The sequence below is a fragment of the Lupinus angustifolius genome, chromosome LG16, assembly GCF_001865875.1.
Source record: "Lupinus angustifolius cultivar Tanjil chromosome LG16, LupAngTanjil_v1.0, whole genome shotgun sequence".
NCBI classification, from domain to species: domain Eukaryota; kingdom Viridiplantae; phylum Streptophyta; class Magnoliopsida; order Fabales; family Fabaceae; genus Lupinus; species Lupinus angustifolius.
Window position 1 is genome coordinate 7,038,100 of NC_032024.1, and position 23,993 is coordinate 7,062,092.

The 23,993-nt window shown below is 34.3% G+C and overlaps 3 protein-coding genes across 8 annotated transcripts; all 3 read right to left on the minus strand.

Moving 5' to 3' along the window:
* On the minus strand, nucleotides 2,650-10,193 carry LOC109329953 (FACT complex subunit SPT16-like). 6 transcript variants are annotated; one of them, XM_019563876.1, is made up of 4 exons: nucleotides 10,020-10,115; nucleotides 9,050-9,188; nucleotides 8,429-8,527; nucleotides 2,650-6,029 (listed from the first exon to the last, which is right to left on the minus strand). In XM_019563876.1, exons 3-4 carry the CDS (start codon nucleotides 8,512-8,514, stop codon nucleotides 2,912-2,914), a joined length of 3,204 nt encoding a protein of 1,067 aa, XP_019419421.1. In that variant the 5' UTR covers nucleotides 8,515-8,527; nucleotides 9,050-9,188; nucleotides 10,020-10,115; the 3' UTR covers nucleotides 2,650-2,911. The 6 variants fall into 6 exon arrangements, with proteins under 6 accessions (XP_019419421.1, XP_019419419.1, XP_019419418.1 ...); XM_019563874.1 differs by having other exon boundaries at nucleotides 9,050-9,120; nucleotides 10,020-10,106; XM_019563873.1 differs by lacking the exon at nucleotides 9,050-9,188 and having other exon boundaries at nucleotides 10,020-10,193.
* On the minus strand, nucleotides 14,626-21,234 carry LOC109330150 (UTP--glucose-1-phosphate uridylyltransferase-like). The gene is made up of 21 exons (XM_019564200.1): nucleotides 21,036-21,234; nucleotides 20,894-20,941; nucleotides 20,644-20,735; nucleotides 20,465-20,555; nucleotides 19,728-19,788; nucleotides 19,562-19,639; nucleotides 19,428-19,478; nucleotides 19,255-19,328; nucleotides 18,568-18,640; nucleotides 18,413-18,470; nucleotides 18,252-18,298; nucleotides 18,096-18,161; nucleotides 17,769-17,801; nucleotides 16,637-16,689; nucleotides 16,484-16,559; nucleotides 16,281-16,337; nucleotides 16,110-16,193; nucleotides 15,920-16,018; nucleotides 15,741-15,845; nucleotides 15,004-15,075; nucleotides 14,626-14,909 (listed from the first exon to the last, which is right to left on the minus strand). The coding sequence occupies exons 1-21, from the start codon at nucleotides 21,101-21,103 to the stop codon at nucleotides 14,883-14,885; spliced, it is 1,413 nt and encodes a 470-aa protein (XP_019419745.1). The 5' UTR covers nucleotides 21,104-21,234; the 3' UTR covers nucleotides 14,626-14,882.
* On the minus strand, nucleotides 22,041-23,399 carry LOC109329268. The gene is made up of 2 exons (XM_019562949.1): nucleotides 23,268-23,399; nucleotides 22,041-22,712 (listed from the first exon to the last, which is right to left on the minus strand). The coding sequence occupies exons 1-2, from the start codon at nucleotides 23,397-23,399 to the stop codon at nucleotides 22,041-22,043; spliced, it is 804 nt and encodes a 267-aa protein (XP_019418494.1).

Genomic DNA, 23,993 nt, shown 5'->3' on the forward strand with positions numbered 1-23,993 from the left:
CAATACCAATATCAAGCAAGGCAGTATGTCCAAGCAAGTTAACTTGCTACCCAAGCAAGTTACCTTGTTGATCAACGTAGATGGTACTCATGTGCCAAGTAACCATGTCATGATATGTCAAACCTTGTTAACCATACACCAATTCATAAATCTAACTATGTCTTTGTGCATACCAAAATTGTTGATTTGGTCAAGGAAAGATGAGCTGAAGCTGCAAACGAAAGAAGAGTTGGAGCTACTATTGATATGGTTGTTGATATGGAGGAACTAACCAAGGAAAGTGAAGACAAGGATGCTGCAGAAAATCTTACTAAGGAAGATGGTTTGATCAAGTTGGGACACACACATGTTCCTCCCACCAGGCCATACTATTACTACCAGACCCAAGGCATTTGATGCCCTTGATGCATCAATGTTTGCATGGTAGCTAAGCAATGATGTAGTGTTATTTTTAATCATTTTTTTCACATTTTCCACATGTGTAAATAGAGTTAGTTAAGTTAGTTAGGCTTTTTTTCTTTGTACAAATACTTGATTATTCTTCTTTGTGAAATGCATTGTATTCTTTTCATATATCAATAAAAGATTAAGAGGTATTCCTTTATCTTCTCTTCTTCTTTCTTCCGGGTTCAAATTACCCCCTGCATTGTTCCTTGGAAAGCTTAAGAAAGCTCTTCCAATTTTTAAAATCACTCACTCTTCATTACACTCATCTCAACGAATTCCATAAAAAATTAATTCCTAAGGAAACCACTTCCATTCTTAATTCCTCCCACAAATCCATTAAACAACCACATCACCTCATAACCACCTTCTCCCTCTGTCCCCACACGGACCAGAGAAAACGACACCATCTGAACAAGAAGAGGTGTGGTGGTTCCTGACAATAAGCAGAAGTCGGTGGGTCTAATGGCAGTTAATAGTGGCGCCTGGTGATGGGCTTATTGTGTACAACGAATTGGGGGTTCATCTTTCTTAAGGATGATAAGGAGTATAATGATATTTTTTTATGCAATCAGTGTGGTGTTATTGAATTGAGGCTTATTTTGAAGATGAAATTGAATGTGTAATGGAGGAGGCCTTATCATTGAATCCGAGTGGGTATTGTGTCTCCCGCTTGCCATGGTTTTGTGCACGACGGTGGCTAGTGGATGGTGGGGTGGTAAGATGGTGGCTAGTGGAGGCTAGGTTGTATGAGCTACTTAGAGCACCCACAACGGTAACAAAAAAATCATTCGTAGCGAAATAAGTATATTCTTCATCCAAATTCACCATTGGAGATGAGTTATTCTTATTATTTTTTCGTCCAAGTTTACCATCGAGAATACTCATATGATTATAAAACTAGAACATAAGGTCCCATGGGTTCTATCACAAATATATAAGGTTGAATCACCATGCTTTTTTACGACTCCCACCTTTCTTCAACTACTTTTTGTGTAAGATACTTTTTTAAGCTCTTGTTAGCATTATGATTCAATCAGATCTATAGGGTTGAATCACCCTGCTAACAATGGTTTACAAAAATCATCTCATCACTCTCATCTTACCATTCATGTTTCATGATATTCAGCGGGACCACTTTGGCAAAAGAAAAACACAATCTTATTAATTACTTCATCCCTAAAAAGTTATGAAAAATAAAAGTGCTTAATCAGTTATTAACATTAATTGTATTACTTATATTTAAAAGTAAACGTTAATAATGATTAAATATTACATATAAATGATAAGATGACAATTTAAAAAACTCTTAAACTCTCGGTGTATACATATTTTTCCAAAGGTTAATTGCAAAATGCAATTATATAAAATATGTATCCATTTGTATAATTTTTAGAGCCTAATACATATGCAATAATGATATAAAAGTTCTATCAACTCTTAAAATTCTTATATGAAAATAAGACATACAAGTGATAGATAATTTACAATAATGTGAGATATATTCCTAAATAATCAGGTACAAGTAACATAAATCTAGGAGTGGTGAATAAATATTACATAATCTGTGAAAGAAGCATTTTTGGTTAAGAAAAATGTTTGTATTGAGAAATGATCCCTATCGTGCGGTGATCTCTATGCAGCACTGAGTACAAAAAATCTTGACCTAGCAGTTTAATATCCGCTTTTCCGTTAATACTGGAACTTAGAGTTCTACATTGATAGCCCTAGCGAGACCAAACCCTCAACTTATGTTCAAAAAGTTTAACTTCATAACATCAAACCTACGTAATAAAGAAAATGGCCATGACACATTTTTTTCTATAAAACACATTGCGTTGAGGAATTAATCACGTATTCATTCAATAATCATTCATATAAAACCTTTAAGCTCAGCAAAATTCACACTCGGGTATCAACTAACTCGTATTTTTAACACTTGGCTAAATAATTGCTTTCCCTTATCCCTACCAATCTGCATAATAATGGATTTAAAATTTTAAACCATACGGCACCAACGAGATTCATGGATAGCGAGCATGGCAAAAACCGAATGGCTCAAGCTGCATGGTAATAATAAGCTAACTTGTTTGCTGCAAACCAATTTCTGCCAAGAGTTTCAATCTCTATCCTTCGGTTACGTTGTTATAAAATCAGCCAGAGGAGAAAATTAAGAAGTGAAATTAATAACTATTCCAACAAAAAGAAAAGAAGCATAAAACAAGTTATATCAAATAATTGCCCAAAATCATCTGTCAAAGGAAATAGTCATTTAACGATTTTAGGGGCATATATTAGAATCAAGGATCCTAGCAAGTTTCTGATGTCTGAACTATATAATATTATGAATAGAAAAACTAAAGCTAAAATGACAAGGCAAGTCCTCCAAGTTCAAGCACTATCCACAGCAAACAACATAAAACAACTGCACTAAACCAGAAACTGGTCAAAAACAAAGAACTGGAATCTATCTTAACTTGGACCGCTTCGGCATGCTACTACTCACACCGGCTCGGGACTTACCAAAGGTCTTTACCTTCCTTCGTTGCCTATCTTCGTCACTGTCATACTCGTTCCCTTTCTCCCTATCTGCATTGCTTGCTTCCCTCTCAAGTTCTTCCCATGTCTTTCCCTTTTCTTCCTCAGAGTCCTCGTCTGAATCCTCCTCCTCGTCACCATCCTCAGACTCCACAAGTGATTCACTATCAGAAGCTTCATCCTCTGAATCGGATTCGGGTTCCACATCAGATGGTTCGTAACCTTTGTCTGACTCCTCAGAGTTGTCAGATTCTGAATCAGTGGCTTCCAAATTCAGAAACTCCCAGCCACCACCTTCAATAAAGCTTTGTGGGTCATCAGTGATTGTCTTCAGGATCTGACGCCAGTTCAGATTCAGCCTGCTCTCATAATACTTGATATCTGTTGTGTCAAGCCACTCCTTGATTCCATCCAGCGACGTAGAAGGAATGGAATCAATCCTGAGGACATCCCGCTTGAAGTCCTTAAACACTATTGTCATGTCAAAGTTCTTCTGCCCAAGCCCAACTCTCTCAAGATTAACAATCTCAATCTCACTTAGAGTGACAACAAGGAAAGGGGTCTCTATCAGTTCAACAAGGCAGGCGGAAGTAGGAACAATAAATACTGAAGATTTATGAGGTACCCCAGGGAAGCCAAGTTCTCTAAGGGGTTGATCAAACTCAAGGTCAAGGCCATTGAATTGGGGTTGTCCCCAGAGATCGTTGACACGATTCACAAAGCTTTGAAATTCGACATTAATTTTGTTCTTCCTATCTCTCTCTCGCTGTTCTTCTTCAAGCTCATCGGGGTCATAGGCAGATCTCTTTCCTCCTCCAACATTCTGGACCATGTCCATTACCTCAACATAAAACTGCACATCCTTGGTTTTCTTATTTCCAACCATAATATGGTTGTGCAAATGGAAATGTAGGAGTGTAATCATTTCATTCTCAGCTGGCTGAAAAAACGCATGCTTAATGTTGGCAAACATTATGTCAGCACGCTCATCCTGTCGAGTGGTAGAATATCGAAATCCATTCACATGAGCCTCTAGTGTACCAGGTATCTTCCTTCCACGCCCACCAAAAGGAGGACGGATCCAAAGGTCAGGCAATCTAATTGGCTTAAATTTATTATTAGCAAGCTGCAATTTCTCCTGAGTAACCAATGTTGCCCTCTCAGCTCTCTCAGACTCCCTTGCGACAACTTGTCGCCTGAGTGCTTTAATGGACTGCACAACCTCACTTGAGTGCCTTGGATCCTTGGAGCGGAATGAAGCCTCCTTCAAATATATAGATGCCTGGAACTTGATTGAATTTGGATCATGAGAACTAAAAGGGGTCCCAGGAACGTTAAAAATAATTCTGATGTAGCAAGTGCGGTTGGTATCTTGCTGGCTGGTAACAGTTCGAATGAAAGCCACATGAAAAGGTACCATGCTTCCATTTATAGGCAAGAGAACTGCTTCATTCTTCTGATCAATCTGAATCATCATCTCTCTGGGAGGGGGAAGGTCATTTATGTTCTTGTAAGCAACCAGATCTGCTGAAGACCTTGACGAGGAACGGTTATCTCCAGTCTCGCTTCCACCACCCGCAAGTCGCCTTGCAGTTTCTTCATTTTTCTGACGAGCAAGTTCTGCCTGATGCTGCCTTCGGAGCTCCTCCTTTGAAATTTCATGATTATCTGATCTTAGAGTAGTCTTAGACATAGTGGGCTCAGCACCATTGGCATCAGCCTTTTTCATGGGCTTTTCATCCTCCTCATCCTCGTTGAAAGAATATGCCACATCCTTTAGAGCTTTTGAGCTCATAGCAGTCACAACTTCAGTCTTATCTTTATTGATGACAACAGTGTCAGCAAGCATCAAAGAGAAGTGCTTGTTCTTAGACTTACTTTTCTCACTCTGCAAGTTCTGAAATCCAAGTGATACATTGAAGACCATGCCCTCTTTTACTATCTGCTCATTTTTAGCATTAAGATTCAGTCCTGACTCACGAAATTCAATGCCAATGCCAGTTCCAGCAGACTTTGTCAAGTAGGAAATTAGTTCAGGTGTGTCCTTCTCCACGACAGAAACTGCAGCTTGATATGCTGCATTCAGCTTGTTTCCAGGCTTCAAAGAACCAACAACGGCCTCATGGGCTTTCAGAAGAACCTCATAAGCCTTACTTTGAAGAGGCTCTGCATCAATCAAGAAGGTCCTAGCTATGTTTGAGCAATAACTCTTATACCGGGCTCCAACAGCACAGATAATTACACTGGCAGGGTCATAATGGAGTAACTCATCATTGCTGATAGCACTGGGTCTGAGATCAAACTCCCCACCACTCTGAAAAATTGGGGGGTAACAAATATCAACATTCTCTGCCTTCAGTTTACAATTGACTTTAGAAGGTTCCAGTATAACTTTCTCAGTCTCTTCCATCAATGTTGAATGAGAAATTTTCTTCTCCTCATCAATTACAGTCTCAAGCTTCGTAACCACAAAATTTTTCATCACACTCATTGTCAGGTATGCTGCTCTCTTAATTGATGTAAGCTCCTCATTACTCTTCACAGCAAACAAAGTAGACAGCCCATTGGACACATCGCTCAGATTAAAATCTGCATTTTTTAATTTTTCAGACCAAGCTTCAAGAAGTTTCCCTTCAGGAGCCTCTCTTGATATGTATCCAACAGTGGCAGCATCATGGCCATCAGCCTTTGATTGAGCACGGATGGCGCGGAATATAGCATCCATTAGAACAGATCCATCATCATTTCTAGACTTTACATGCAACACAACATCCACACCAGCAGAATGTCTGGCAGGCTTCTTGACAGATTCAAGAATGGATGCCTTCTTTTGGCTGCACAAGATATGGATCTGCTTCTTCATGAACACCATAATCGTCTCTGGGAACTCAAATCCAAGCAGCCATAAATTCAGGGCAGTAGACTTCAGGTATCGCAGATCTTCTGAAGGTGGAGGACACGCAACTGCAATTGCATCAGAAGAACCCCACATATCTGTTTTGTGTTCATCCCAATGTGAATAAAAAGCACTTAGTCGGGTTTGAAATGTACTCAGATCTATAGTATAAGCAGTTCCTGCAGCACTGGCTTTTCCATTGGCAGGTTGGTTACCTCCATTTCGATGGTCTGTCATGGTCCACAGATCTCTGGAAAAAGAAATAACAAGACACAGAAACAAGGTTAAGTAACTGAGCAGATAGGTATGGATGGATGCAAAGTATTTTTCTATCCTATTTGAGTCTCCCAGACTATGGGTAATAAACGTAATAGAGTCTTCTTTACAGTTAGTCTCAACCCTCAACACAGAATCATACAAAAGATTTCAATTTATTCCACTCTCATATTTGGCTTCTCAATCAGGTAATGGTGATAGGATTTTAAAGTACTTTTTAATTTTCATTTTGCTCACCCCAGAGTTGGGTTTCAACATAGACAAAGAAATCTTTCCATTGCATAAATAATAGTAATTAGTAACATAAAATAAATAGATAACAGATCAATACATTGTAGCAATTTCTGATAGACATTTTCTACAACTCCACATAGGGGAAATAACAGTAAAACAAGACCAAAATTTTTGTGATTAACATAATCTTTAAATGAGCAAGTAAAAGTTCCTCAAACTTTTGTGTAGCAAAACGAAGCACATTAATGCCAGTAAATAGTACCTTTCGATGGACAATCTTTAGACGACTTCACTTTGAGTAAAAGACGACCAAACTTTCACCGGATTCAATAACTGTAAACAAATGGGAAGAGTAAGCATCACATAACCATGAAATGCATGTCTCTTCACATTAAGTGAACCTATACTCAGATCAAGATCAAGACAAAACTTTATCAGTTTTGTAACAAACACTTGTAAGTCCTTAACTAAATCAAGATGGATTTCAAAACCAGCAAAGTTGAAATGATGCCGAAGTAAACGGCAAGTGATAGAAAGTCTTGCAAAAAATAGTCTCCCTGTTATAAAGAACTAGTCTCACAAGCTTGACATGGACATTTAATCAGTTTGAAATTTAATTAAAATGGACAAATAAAATAAAATAAAAAAACAAAAAAGTACAATCATACAGTAAATTTATCTGTGGAATGAGCCCAAATAATTACGAAGTGTTTAGAACAAAAAGTGTAAAATTGCATATACTGAATACTAATAAGCAACTAAAATGAAAATTTTCTTATGAGAACAAGAAACAGAAGTAATATTAAACTCATCACATTTCCAGATGAATGAATTTTTTTAACCGTCTAAGTAGATAATAATCATTTTATAACATATACATCACGAAATCCATACACTTATTCTAGCCAATAGTACACAGATTATCACCAAAAGCAAAAACATTGAACCCTAAAATTGAACCCTAATTTCGTTTGTGCATCCCTCTCTAACACATCTAGGGTTTCAATTCCATTTTTAAAAATTTGATGAAACAAAAACAACAACGATGCTTTCTCAATACTCCGCAATTGCAGAGAAACGTAAAATCAAGAGCATGGAACTGTATTGCAGATGTAACAACACCGCATCGTTCGTTAGGTTCGATTTCCGTTACAGTGAAATGGAAAAATCGAAGAAATTGAAAATCTAGTGCCGATAAGAAAAGATCAAAAGAAGTTGGAAATGAAACGTACCTATGTGAGGTTCGTCGTTGAGATGAGACGATGAAGATGGAGCAAAGAAGAGAGAATGAAAACAAAGAGAGAGGGATGAGGTATTCGAAGTTTCCAGAGGGAAAATGTTTTGTCACTACGGTATTCAAGTGATGTATCCTATCAACCTCATTTATATACTTGCCCATGAATGTAGATTTTTTATTATTTTGGCTCTCTAACCTATGAAGATATATTACATGCTAACAATATTATATTGGAGCAACAAGTGATCGATAGATTTGTTCTTCTAGATGAGAGGTTATGTAATGTGTTTCGTTGATGACGAACAATACATTAGTCGTACAAGTAAATAGAAAGACAAATAAAGAGACTTTATGATCAAATGTTATTCAGGTGAATAATGTAACAGTTTAAATAAAGAAATCAAAGGAGTCGTGCACTAGTTTAAGTCAAAGAACATTGTGATTCTCATGTGGAGAATTCATGTGTGAAAGAGTATGTATAGAATTTAGGAGCGAAAACTCAAATGAGTTTGTATATTTTCAGAAATGTAATGTTTTATGAACATGTTTACCATTTTTGCTTTAATTACAAATACTCCTTCATCAAACATCCTTTCATCTCTGATATCATTTACATTATCATTTGATGATTTATTTCCTATACCTCATGTGGCCAATATTAAACCTATTCAATCATCTCCTTCATTGCCTAATGATAATACCACACTTTTACATAATTCTTTCAGTCTATTCCACATGGACCTCATCCTATCAACCCCCTACACCTCCTTTGCCTACCAAAACTTCTTAGTCGGGTTTGAAATGTACTCAGATCTATAGTATAAGCAGTTCCTGCAGCACTGGCTTTTCCATTGGCAGGTTGGTTACCTCCATTTCGATGGTCTGTCATGGTCCACAGATCTCTGGAAAAAGAAATAACAAGACACAGAAACAAGGTTAAGTAACTGAGCAGATAGGTATGGATGGATGCAAAGTATTTTTCTATCCTATTTGAGTCTCCCAGACTATGGGTAATAAACGTAATAGAGTCTTCTTTACAGTTAGTCTCAACCCTCAACACAGAATCATACAAAAGATTTCAATTTATTCCACTCTCATATTTGGCTTCTCAATCAGGTAATGGTGATAGGATTTTAAAGTACTTTTTAATTTTCATTTTGCTCACCCCAGAGTTGGGTTTCAACATAGACAAAGAAATCTTTCCATTGCATAAATAATAGTAATTAGTAACATAAAATAAATAGATAACAGATCAATACATTGTAGCAATTTCTGATAGACATTTTCTACAACTCCACATAGGGGAAATAACAGTAAAACAAGACCAAAATTTTTGTGATTAACATAATCTTTAAATGAGCAAGTAAAAGTTCCTCAAACTTTTGTGTAGCAAAACGAAGCACATTAATGCCAGTAAATAGTACCTTTCGATGGACAATCTTTAGACGACTTCACTTTGAGTAAAAGACGACCAAACTTTCACCGGATTCAATAACTGTAAACAAATGGGAAGAGTAAGCATCACATAACCATGAAATGCATGTCTCTTCACATTAAGTGAACCTATACTCAGATCAAGATCAAGACAAAACTTTATCAGTTTTGTAACAAACACTTGTAAGTCCTTAACTAAATCAAGATGGATTTCAAAACCAGCAAAGTTGAAATGATGCCGAAGTAAACGGCAAGTGATAGAAAGTCTTGCAAAAAATAGTCTCCCTGTTATAAAGAACTAGTCTCACAAGCTTGACATGGACATTTAATCAGTTTGAAATTTAATTAAAATGGACAAATAAAATAAAATAAAAAAACAAAAAAGTACAATCATACAGTAAATTTATCTGTGGAATGAGCCCAAATAATTACGAAGTGTTTAGAACAAAAAGTGTAAAATTGCATATACTGAATACTAATAAGCAACTAAAATGAAAATTTTCTTATGAGAACAAGAAACAGAAGTAATATTAAACTCATCACATTTCCAGATGAATGAATTTTTTTAACCGTCTAAGTAGATAATAATCATTTTATAACATATACATCACGAAATCCATACACTTATTCTAGCCAATAGTACACAGATTATCACCAAAAGCAAAAACATTGAACCCTAAAATTGAACCCTAATTTCGTTTGTGCATCCCTCTCTAACACATCTAGGGTTTCAATTCCATTTTTAAAAATTTGATGAAACAAAAACAACAACGATGCTTTCTCAATACTCCGCAATTGCAGAGAAACGTAAAATCAAGAGCATGGAACTGTATTGCAGATGTAACAACACCGCATCGTTCGTTAGGTTCGATTTCCGTTACAGTGAAATGGAAAAATCGAAGAAATTGAAAATCTAGTGCCGATAAGAAAAGATCAAAAGAAGTTGGAAATGAAACGTACCTATGTGAGGTTCGTCGTTGAGATGAGACGATGAAGATGGAGCAAAGAAGAGAGAATGAAAACAAAGAGAGAGGGATGAGGTATTCGAAGTTTCCAGAGGGAAAATGTTTTGTCACTACGGTATTCAAGTGATGTATCCTATCAACCTCATTTATATACTTGCCCATGAATGTAGATTTTTTATTATTTTGGCTCTCTAACCTATGAAGATATATTACATGCTAACAATATTATATTGGAGCAACAAGTGATCGATAGATTTGTTCTTCTAGATGAGAGGTTATGTAATGTGTTTCGTTGATGACGAACAATACATTAGTCGTACAAGTAAATAGAAAGACAAATAAAGAGACTTTATGATCAAATGTTATTCAGGTGAATAATGTAACAGTTTAAATAAAGAAATCAAAGGAGTCGTGCACTAGTTTAAGTCAAAGAACATTGTGATTCTCATGTGGAGAATTCATGTGTGAAAGAGTATGTATAGAATTTAGGAGCGAAAACTCAAATGAGTTTGTATATTTTCAGAAATGTAATGTTTTATGAACATGTTTACCATTTTTGCTTTAATTACAAATACTCCTTCATCAAACATCCTTTCATCTCTGATATCATTTACATTATCATTTGATGATTTATTTCCTATACCTCATGTGGCCAATATTAAACCTATTCAATCATCTCCTTCATTGCCTAATGATAATACCACACTTTTACATAATTCTTTCAGTCTATTCCACATGGACCTCATCCTATCAACCCCCTACACCTCCTTTGCCTACCAAAACTTCAATAAGACTACGTCGCAAGCCTAGTTATTTAAAGGATTATCACTTCAACCTAGTCAAGGATAACTCATACAAATGGGGGTTGATTACTTTGATACTTTTAATCTAGTAGCAACATTGGCTATAGTCAGAATTTTTGAGGATGGATTCTTCAAAAAATGAATTTTAACAAAACATTCCTCCATGGGGATTTTCTTGAGGAAATTTACATGACTCTTCCACCAAGGTTTATCAACTTCATAAGTCTATGCATGGTTTAGAACATGATAGTTAATAGTGATATTCAAAGTTGCCTTCTGCTCTACTATCTCCTGGTTATGTTCAATTCAATACTGACATTTATTGTTTCTGAAGTATTTTGGTAATTATTTTAGTGTCATTTTAGTCTACGTGAATGAAGTTGTCTTAGTTGAAAACCTTAGGAAGAAATTCAACTAGTTGAACAATTTTAATATACTAAATTCAAAATCGAAGACCTAGGATCCCTAAGGTATTTCCTTGGTTTGGAAATAACAAATAAATAGTTAATATAATAATGATAAATATGTATTTATATAGCCTAAATTCATTATATCTAATGTAATTTGGTTTACGAACCTTTTTTGTCACGAGACATTTTAGTTTTTTTCATCACGTGAGAATTAGAATTAATTCTTGTTTATCTACTTTTATCCATGTGTGTGTGTGGAGGGGGGTGCTTGTATTCGGTTTCAAAGTTTCTTTTATACACTGTGGTTTTTTTTTTATTAATGGGAATTCTAGGTATCAGTTTATATAGTTCTAATGAACCAACATTAAATTTGAAAATGTTAACTAATCAATCGTATCCTATAGAACTCGAAATAATATTTTATATAGGATTTCTTATTACTTTTACTATCAAATTGCCGATGAAGTGGAGAATTCCTATAAGATTTCATCCTTAAATAAAAGTTTTTTATATGATTGTAGGAAAATTTAGAGCCTACTTTTTTCTCTGTGTGATACAAAACGAACACTTATAGAAGCGACTAACAAATATAATGTAAGTAATAATTTTAACGTGAAAAATTCTCCTCATGTTGAGAAGTAAACAATCACGAGACCTGGTCCAAATTTATCTACTATATAAAGTAGAATTATAATATTTGTCTCTCTCACTCTGAGAAAAACCTTCTCACTTGTTTTTTACTTGCTTGTCATCCCTTCCTCACAAGATCTCTTTATATAGTGAATGTGAGAAAAACTTCTTCATAAAGAGGTAGTAGAGAATTAATGTTCGTCATATTTTAAGACATTGAAAATGGTATCTTCGACTTTCTATGTTTTAGAGGTGTTCATATTTAGTCTGGATTGGTTTTTAGACAATAAATCATCTCATTCAAACACACAATTAAATTGTAATTCAGTTCGTCTGGTTTGTTCATATTAAGACATCTGACCCAATCCAAATATTATACGTTGTTTTGAACGGTTTGGATTAGGTTTTTTTCTAAAAGATCGGAATTGCATATACAGTTCAAAACTCATAAACATATCTAAAATATTAAGTCTAATACACTTTAAATGTGACAAGTTTGCATTCATTTCTGTTAATATTGTCACAACATTGTCCTAATACAATTTACATATACTATAAAGACATAATGTTACAAGTCCATAACTTGGTTCGTAGCACCATGTTAACATAAACAAACATACGACTATTGTATAAAATATATATTCATAAGAAGATGTTCTCATTAAAAAAATAAGAAAGTGTTGGACATAATGAGGAATTGATATTTATCTAACTTCATTGTGATTGTATTATATAACTTAATTAAATTTATCAAAAGAAATATAATACATTATAAACATTTTACTTACATGTGAGAATATATTACTTAGCGATCATGTATTTTTTTGTCATATCAAATTATCAGTATTGAATCTACCATATAACTAGTTGGTGTTGAATTTGTATTCTAGTTTATTTTGAACGTTGTTGAATTGAAGTGTTAAAATGTTAAACACTTAACCACACAATTTTGTTTGTGCATATTCCTAATAAGTCAAATTAATTTGATCCATTTTGGATCAATATGGTTCCTAGAGTTGGAACTAAACACCAAACTGATCGATTTTTAAAAAACTCATCCAACACAATAGGTTTACATTTGGTTTTTGTAGTTTCGGTTTATTTTGGATCACTTTTCAATTTTATTTTTGCATTGGTATGAATTTGAACACCCATGTAATGTTGGATTTCCGGTCCTTAAGACTCAAGAAATAATTCCAAAATTATAAAAAAGTCATAATGTATTTAATAAATTATCTACTAAGATTCAATAGTCATCATCTTACAAACTAAGGAGGGATTCCCAACCCATATTAAAATGTTATATATATATATATATATATATATATATATATATATATATATATCACTATTAAAAAATGTAAGAATTAGAAATCGTAAATATTTATAATAGAGGAGTGATCCATTTACTTCAAGAGTAAGTTTTTTAAACTTACTCGTCATCTTAACCATCAATTCTAGGAAAATCTAATGGTTTGAATTAGTGAGTAGATCTAAACCATTAGATGTCCATAAAATTCATGACTATAATGTGGTGTAAGTTTAAAAAACATACTCTTAGAGTAAGTAGATTCACACTCTTTATAATATATATAGTGTGTAAGAGTAATTTAAAGGGTGTGCAACAACTGAGCATTTAATGACTAAGTGAGACTTCCTACATTAGGTTGCCTATGTAAGTGAGACCTCTTATTGTTATGGAATAAGAAACATTTGTATCTTAATATATGTATTTAATTTACTCTACGCTACTAGAGCGAGATTTACTTTTTTGTAGAATGTGATTAGAAGTAATAACAAGTATATTTATAGTGAAATATCTTTCACAATCCCTATAGAGATAGTTCATTACTAGACTAGAGATAAGTAATTCACATCCAAATCATGAATATTTGAAATCTGTATTATGCAAGGAGACATTGCATTTGTTAATTCAAATTGAATGAGATATAAAATCAATCTATTTTCGGAATAATATTCATATTTAGCACATTCATCATAATTAGAAAATCCAACGCCGTATTAGGATCACGATCGATATCACCACTAACGTCACTATCATTAATAAGAAAACCCTTAGATTTGTTATCCAGGAACTTGTTCAGAAATACTTTGAAAGTTTTTGTTAAATTTTTTTATTGGACTATATATACCCAAAACTCAGTTTCTTTCACACAACAAGGCTCACGGCTTCACTTTTTTCCTTGTTAAAATATATATGCAAAATACCTTTCATGATGAGCAAAAAGGAAAAAAAAAAACACTTGACATCAGCCTTTATCCCATTTTAACGTGAATGGGCATAGAGCTACGAAATAACAATGATATTCTTTCCTTATCATATATATCATCAATCAAATCTCATTCATCTCATTTTAAAGAAATTTTAAATGAGGCTAACTTTAAGAAACACTAATTTCAAAGCAATATTGAAGGTATGACAGAACCTAAATTTAAAATAACAATGATATTCCTTCCTTATAATATCATAAATCAAATCTCATCAATTTCTTTCTATCTCTCTTCTCTAAACCTAAAAGGCAATGCAGGTTTAACATTTTCCTATGAAGATTCCTATAATATCAATAAGCATTGTGGAGTTCGCAAGAAAGGATTAAGAGATAATGCCTACAAACGGACTCCAACAATGTATATAGAACTATAGATTAATGCATATCTCAACCCATTGTACTTGTAGCGTAGTCACCCAACAATTAAAAAAATCAAATAAAACAAAAATAAAACAAGCAAGCAAAAGGAAAAGAAACGAACAGAGAGAAAGTGGCTGAAAACGCTCACTATACTCTCCTTTTCTCTTTTATTCTACACAAAAAGGCATACATGCTTGAATTCTGGTCAAATGTGTTCAATACAAAATCACAATAAACTAGGCTCCATACAATAGACATACTCAACAAAAACAGCTTTCCTCTTATTTTTTTCTATCAAACTTGAATAGCAGAAGACTTCCAATATTGCATACAGCCAGATGCATTTCAAAATTCACCAGCTTCCTCACAGGTCCCCCGCTTCGTTAATTTCCTGTACACGACAATTCAAGCTTTAGGTCTTCCTTAGAATGACAACATCGGACAGATCAAGCTTAAAAATAAGATCCATATCTATGCTAAAATACCTTGTTTGCAATCACAGCTCCATCGGGTATTTCCAGCTTTGCACCAGGTTTTGCAACAATGCTTACTTTCCCCTGTTAAGGCACCAGATATCAAAATGTCAAGAAGCCAAATTATAATAAATTTATAAGTTTTTAACTGTCGTTGACATTTGAAAGATGAAAGCAGAATATATTACAAGCAATAAGAACATGAAACAGGGAACCCTGTCAAAAGTTGGAAAATTTAATTGATGACATTCTTGGTATACTTGAAACAAACCAAAACATTGGAAAGTTTCTAGACTTAATAAATACTTTTACTAGAACATTTCAAGATTTAGGCATTAATAGAAAAACAACTCTGAGCTACTAAAATAACATAATGCAACTTTAATTTTAATTAGTGCAAGGGGAATCCTTTATCAGGTAATTGGAGGCATGAATAACTAGACGGTAGAGGATTATACCTCCAACATTATCACCATACCATAACCAATCTTAAAGACTAGAAATGATGGCAACTTTGCTAAAAGCTTTTTTGCTCATGGGAAACCTTTAGAAGAGGAAGTACTAAGTTTTCTAGCATTCACAGCTTATATTGTAGAAAATAACACGTTAAATTGTATGATTGCTACATTAACGGTAACAGCGAGCATTTCTCTTACCCATAAAGTAACCAAAATCATTTGTACATAGAATGAAACATAAAAATCAAAGAAAATAGTCAGACACACGTATGTAAGGATTAAATCAAAAACCTTGAGGGCAACGCTAGCTCCAAACCATGCATCGCCTGCCACTTTTAGACTATCAAGCTCAATGATACTAGGGATTGACTTGAACCTACTCAAGAAGTTGCTAACCTGTATAAAACAATCAGAAAATTAATATTATGTTCACCATACAAGATAAATTAATCAATAATATAAATTTTAACCTTCTTAAACTCCGGCCCTAGTTCAATAGAAGGGTTCTCAGGATTTGCCCTAGCTGAGTTCCTAGCAACAAATCCATCCTGCAGAGTGTAGAGGTCCGACTGCAAAACAAGATAACACATTATGTTAAGCAAAAGACTAATCATATTCCAGTCAAGTTCTCAAAAACTGAATCAGAAAAAGGCTTATAACCTGGACAAGAAGCAAATCTGAAGTTGCTTTAACGGGAAGGAAGCGAGATCGAGGCACATTAATTCCAATAGCCTTGTCAAAGAACTGTTTACAAAAATGAGATTAAGGGCGCTAGAACAAAGGTTTCAGCATTAACAACATATTAGTATCATGTCAATAAACATTAGGTACCCTTATTGCTGCGCCAGCTGCAGTTTCTAGCTGAAGAACTTTTACTCCATCAACTTCCTAAAACCCACAAATTTTGTCAGCAATTTTCCTACTGAAAGTCAGAATCCAGTACAGTAACTAACCCATAATAAACCGCCTTCAACCAAATAAAAACTAAGGGGAAGACAGGTTATGCCTATCATTTGAAAATGGCCAATTTGTACCTTTGGATTGGGAATAATCTCCATCTTAAGAGCATCAGCTTCAACAAGCCTTTTAACTGCTTGTAGGTTTACCCACCTGTAGATTATATATTGTCAATACGCCATATGGGTATATAATCCAAAACAATCTGGAAACTATCCAGCAAGACGTACAAATTGTTTGTGTTGAAAATTTTGAACTTCTCTATTGATTTGAATTCATTGACCTGCATAAAAGAGAGCATTAAATGTGATTGGCATAATTAGATTTTTTTTTATTGAAGTTGTTCAAGGCTTACCGCCATTTACAAGCATGTATGACTGTCATAAATTATGAACAAAAAGAAAATGTTATGCTTAAAAAATTCTTCATGCTGTTATCAAGCAAACATCACTCTGAGGAAGGTGAATTCAGAGGAAAAGGGAAATTCGAGTAGCTTCTTTTTATTAAAACTACTAAAATGTTGCAGAAGTGCTATCCTCCTTATTGCTTGTTATGGTAGTTGTAACAGATAAACCAACATAAAATTGTAAAAGCATGTTTTTAACATCATACCACTGACCCTTCACTTTATTTCCTAAGGTAGGAATCATCAGTTCATCACCAAGCAAAAGTTATAATGATATACCGTAAATGTGAATTGGGGAACTTTTTTTATAGAGATATTTAGTAGTTCATGATTACAATTCATATCACCAATGGCTATGAACTTCTATGACTGCAAAACATGTCATGCAGTTTTACTGAGATAATAGAAAACTCCTAAGCCATTTCAATTTATTAATTAGGCTTTCATGGACAAACAAACAGTAATCAAAGGAACAGCTGAGAAAGCATATGGTTCAGCACATAATAAATAATGCTTCACAGTTCCTTATGTAATATATATATATATACATATTAGTTTTTACCTTCAAAGATTTTTCAGAACAGAAATTATGTGTATTTTTAATGAAAATGATAAAACATTCCTGCTTTATTTTTTCTTTTCCTTTTTTACTTTTATTATAAGAAAAAGGTTTAGCCTCCCATAGGCATGAGACTTCCAATCAAACAAGTAATTAGCAACCAATTAAAATCAATTCAACTTAAAGGTCCTTGATCGCACCAACAAAAATAGCTACAGAAATCAAGAAGTGATTGCCATCTCGATCACTATATAAATACTCACAACATTAAACATGATCCCTAATCATTATAACATTATATTTCCATAAATAATCAAATAATTAACTAAAACAATTCCCTACACTTGGCAAAGGGCGATGATCCAAGAACGAATAAGAGATAGGATTAGTAGCTTACATGTTCATCTGGGACTTGGGCAATTTCCAGGAGCTGCATTCAAGAATCAGAGAATAAATGTCATTCACCACAAATGTTTTTTGTATGATTCTAACTGCTCTTACTATTCCTATATTATGTGTTAAAGAACAGGAGCCAAAGAGGGAGGGAGTAGGAGGACAATTGCTAAAAACCCTCCATGGAATATTTTTCTTTTGGGATAAAAATTGTGGATGGAATATATTGAATAGAAGCAAGCTTAAAAAGAGAGACTAACTGACTAAGACAATTTGATATAATCAGAGTACAGACTTAAGCAGCAAAATGAGATCAACAACAGATACATGCCTGAACCCTTCCTTCATAATTAATCAGAGTGCCACCCTTCACATCAGCTAATGTCTTGGGAGTCACCTGCATAACAATCATGCACATATACATATTAATTATTTAAAGTCTAAAGCAAAAAAGGCAGTTTCTTTATAAAACAGCCATCTTTTTTACCTCCATACAGTATTCATTCTTGTTCTGGATCAAATGATTTAAGATTTCTAAATTAATCAGTCAAGGATACTGATGACATTAAAGATATAGTTTTTAAGTATAACTAACAAGCAATACATCAAAAAATAATACCAAAATAATGAAAACTTAGATAAGGATACTCAAGTCAACTATAGCACCCAAGTTGTCTGAATTGGCAACGAACACGTACTCCTTACCCTGTAAGAGAACAAAAAGAATATCACAAAAATAGAGAACAAAAAGGAAAAGAAATTAGTAAAGTTCACCTAGAAATAGAATGAGTTCAGGTGTCAACCTTTGATAATAGAGCATCAAGTTTGCCACTGTTGAATAGCGATGGGAAGACATCCCCGTGGCCAGGAGGGTACCTATGCATGAAGGAATTACTCATAAGCCAAATATAGAAGGCTATTAGCAGAGACATGCTCAAGATTATATCTCTACTGGCCTTAATAATGAGCACTACACAGTTCATACTTGTAACATTTTCCAGGTTACAAACAACAAACCAAAGGTACTAATTAAGATATGTGTGGAATTGTCCTAAGATATGCTTGTTTATTTTCAGGAGAATTAGTTCTGTTATTTTAATAATATTAAAGCATCCCTGAAAGCAGACTCTCTGCGTGAGGAGTAAGGCTGCACACATCCACACTCTCCAAACCTCGCTATGTGGGAGCCTTGTGCAATAGACCATCCTTTTTAATAATATTAAAGCATCCCAAACATAGCATGCATCTCAAATATGAAAAAAGTCAGCATTGAAGAATTCACACTTTCACAATGGCACGGTGAGGCATAGGGTTCACTTGGACTTTTACATGAAGATTAACATTAATTCCTTTAGATGAATACGTTGAATTATCCATTATACCAGTGCTGAACTTAATTAAGAAACTAACAAAGAAAAGTTGCACAGCTCTTGTGAAGCTACTTAAGTCAATGCAAAATATATCCAGAGAATACATAAATAAAGTCATACCACCCATCCTTGTCAGTCTTCCCTTTGGATGGCAATGGCAAAAATTCCTCAGCAACCAATCGAGGATACTGGCTCTGAAAAAAATTGAGTTTGTATAACAAATTATCAAACAACAAACTATAGGAGAAGTCTATATACATAATACATTAGCGCACAAAATCAGAGGAACAAACCTGGTTAAAAGTATGAATCTCAACATTCGAGTTTGTATATTTTTCAACAATCTAGAAACAGTCAAATTGTTAGTATATGCAAATCTTGTGTATAATTCTACACATTGAGGGGATAAAAGGCAAAGCTCAGTTACCTTTTGAGTGTCATCATGAGTGTTGAATGAGTTCATCAAAAGCAGAGGAACATTGCTTCCATATTTGTTATTGAGATTCTACAATGATATAAGTTATCATGTTGAAAGTCAGCACAATGTGGGAAACGGATTAAAGGCCAAGTGAAAGGAAGAATGGGAAAATAACCTCAATTTGGATGACAATTAAATCAAGAAATGTCAAACCATCACGGACTTCAATGACAGATCTGCATTAAATTGACGATTGCAAATCAAGAATTACATACAGAAGGAAATTTTCTTTTCCCAATAGTTTATATTTCCAATATGTTGACAAATAGTTTACATATAACCACTTTTCACTTGAATAAAAGGACACATACTAATTTGCTTTAAATGCCATAAACATCTATGTGTATCTGTTAACTTCGATGAAAAAATGCTAAAAATATGGTCATGAATTCAAAATGTATGGACATTAATTTTTATTTGCGTCTTTTTTGCTAATATATAAAGAGTCGTTTTAAAGACTGTCTTAAGGGCACATGTTAAAGAATTCAAACATAGAAAATGTGTATTGGAAAGTGCATTGTTGAATTTTCAAAGCCATAAATACACTATTTACAATACACATTTTCTAATTTGAATTCCTTGACAAGTGCCCTTAGGGTACTCTTTAACATTTCCCTTATATAAATACCTAGCTGTATGAACAATCTCAGAAATGATAACTTGTTTCATTTAGTTGATCAAATATATAAGAGATTAAGTGCTATTAAGATTTACAAAACTAATCTTTATGATCCCAATCAAAGCATGCAACAAATTAAAAATCAGATCGACGATCTTAAAAAGTCAAATATTTAATTGAAACTCCACCATCTAAAGTAAACATAAAAAAATTAAAAATAAGATTTGGCATACTTTGGGCCAGTGCAACCCATAGTTGTCCCCAAGCCTCCGTTGAGCTTCAACACCACGAGCTTGTCCAAGAGGTTCTTCACCTCTGAAGAACCTGCATCAAATTCGATTCATCTAAAAACATTAATCTATTGCATCATATCAAATCAAACAAATCAAAACAAAAACACAAAGATCATCACCATCAGGAAGTGGTGCCAGACTGTCATAAGGTACAACTACTTCATCAGTTGGCGTCTGGATCTTACTCCACTCAACATGCTGCGCTTCGCCGCTGCATCAAAAAAAAAGATCAACAAAAATAATCAGATAAAAAAAACAAATCAAGTTCATCGCAAGATCTTAGCATTGTTTCAGAATGAACACAAGTGAACGAATATCGAGGAATACTGACAAAATGAACGTAAAAAAACTTAATGAATCGTGATTCACCTGAGGTAACGAGACACAAGGTTGATGAATCCGTTCTTCTCATTCTCACTGCAAATTCAAAACAAAAACAAAAAAAAATCAGGTTCGATCCTCGAATCGTTCATGCACAACGATAATAGCTGTTATCAACAAATGAAAGAACCTGATTTGGTTCAATCCGGCGACGGCGGATTTGAGGTTAGAGATCTTATCAGAAGCGGTTGTGGCCATTGCTGAGAAAAGAAGATTCGAGAAGGTTCCGGAGAAATGTGTGTGTTGAGAAATGAGAAGGGAAAGAGAGAAGTGGTGATTATATAAGAGTGTGTGTGGAGATCGAGGATTGGAGGGTGTGGTGGAGCTTCAAAAAATGGACAAGGGAACTAAACGTTAGTGTTGATTTGACATTTGGACAGAATATGCAATGGAATATTTATATTTTTTAGTTTTGTATTAATATGCATGTAGGTTTATTAATGTTTGCTTTGTTTTCGATCTAATTGACACGTAAAACCAATTTATATGGAGTTGATTGAATTGCTTCTCTTTTTTATAACTAACACTATAGTGTCCATCTTTTGTCATGAAAACATGTTTTATATTTTTTCAAGATAACCATAAAACACCTCTTTCTTATTTTCAATATTTCACTTACAACTTATTTTTTTTAAAAAGTGAATAAAAATAATGTGTAATTTCTTAAAAAAAATTGTCGAATTTCTATGATATGGATTAACGATCTGATCATGCTAAGGGTTATCACATCGCTGCTTGGATGCAGTAACAAATAAGCAAAGTCTTTCGTACTTGCGTGAACGAGTGCAAGTAAAAAATCTAGTTCACCATCTAGGATACGAATCGAAACATTAAATTTACACACTCTTACAGACAAATCAATAGAAATAGTTGATACAATAATTAAGAAGATGATAAGTGAATTGGAGAATGTAAGACAATATCAAGAAATGAGATGACTATAATTATATATAAAGAATGGAAGAGTGATGTTAAGGATGTAAAGACAATAAATAATATGATCACATCTCTATAGTTTATGACAAAGAATGCCAGGTAGACTCCACGACCTTTTGGAAATCATTATGAGTCAGCCAAGCAGCAAGAAATCAGAAGGGTCTTCGTCTTCTATTAGGAGAAGGTCTATCCACAAACCTCAACAGTAGGGGGAATGATCAGACTTAAAGTGAAACAGATAGGTAACATTGGCATGTGGGAAACGGGTATGCCAAGGTAAGGTAGCCACAGCTTTGTCTAAACACTCTCTAAGGTTACCACGACTCCAAGTAAAAGGCGACCCAATGAAGCCTAAGTCAGTCAGCTCACAGTCCGAAAGTAAATGAGCAAAGTTGGTAGATCCCCGAGGAGGATTCTGGCTAGAACTACCCAACCTCTCATGCTCAAAGGCCACAACATTGAAATCACCAATGAGGCACCGAGGACCATCCAAACATGCTGCCATCTGATGAATATGAGTCCACAACTCCGCCCGACGAGCCATATGAGGGCTCCCATAAACCGCAGTGAGAAAACAGGGGGTGTCATCCATCCACTGAACTTCCATAGTAATAAATTGACCCGCAGAATGCAAGACATTTGTTTTCCACAAAGATTGATCCCAAAGGACCCAAATACCACCCACACAACTAATAGAGTCCACCCACGTCTCACCATCAAACCGAAACTTCTTGATAATCTTATTAGCCACAACACCACTAACTTGAGGCTCCAACAAAATGAGTAAACTAACATCTGCATTGTGACAAAAATCATAGATCAAGCCGCTGAGACCTTTCGCCTTAGCCCCACGACAGTTCCAACAAAGAACCTTCATTAAAAACCCAAGGAAGAGTTTGGGAGGTTATCCATAGTTGTCTCATCAATCTCCATAGTTGTCTTCAAAACCTGATGCATCTCCTGGCCATCAAAACATCTGCTCATCATCAAACTTTCATGGTTACCGACCTTCCTAGCTAAAAATTTCCAGCCATGATACCTTTTTGAGCCTTGGTCATCCCTCATTTGCTGCTGAGGAACCACATCCACGGTGCCCTCCTTATCAGCTAGGATATGGAACCGGGAGCCCCTGTCACCAGGATGAGGAAAAATTCACTATTATAAATGAAAAAGTTCTCATTAAAAAAAGCTAACATCATTATAGGATATTGGTAAATGATTGTAATTAAAAAACTGTTCATTGAGGAATTTTTTTTAACTCTGTATGAGATTAACTCAATTATATTTGGTATAAAATCTTAATTTAATAATAACTCAAATCATTTTTACACTCTAGTTTAAGAAAGCCAATCTATCCTTACCCTCATAATCTAGTAGTGACTCCTAATGAGGAATTTTCTATCATAGAAAAGCCAATGAGGTTTACTTTTCTAAAGTCATCAGGTTTTGAACAATAAATCCAATCTCCCAAACCATTATTATCTGCAATTGGTTCAGACAGATTTGGTTCCTCTAGTTTAGATACACCAAATGGAAGTTTATCCCCAATGTCATCCATTAGTGGTGTCCGTAAGACCAAATTTTCATTTTCTGACTGAAAACACCATCCGAGGAAGCTAGACTAAATGTTGATTCAGCTCAGGATGAGAATCCTCTTCTCGTTCTACTTCTCAATTGATTTCATTATATTGATTGTGATATTATTTTATTACTCACTAGAATAACTTGAAAATATGGTAAATGATTTTGTTTGGACAATTACAAACAATCTTACTAAACTTTATGTTTTTTTCGAGTAGATATCATGAACTATTTTTATTCATATTCACCTCTTAAATTTTCCTAATTATTTATAGGCCAACAAAGAAACCATTTTCATTAGACTCACCAACAACAATAGAGTCACCACTTCAATAGTGCATGTTAACTAGGATCCATCGCCAAAATACAAATTGATTAAGAAAAAGAAAAGTAAATTTCAGAGTTAAAATAGGATAATATAGTGATACTTCTATATAAAAAATTAAAATTAAAAAATAATGATGTGACTGTCGAATTTAAATAATATACGAGTGCAAAATTTTCATTGTTAATAATTTAATATTATCTTTGTGCAATGATCAATTTCACCAGCAATTAAATTTTAAGGGAT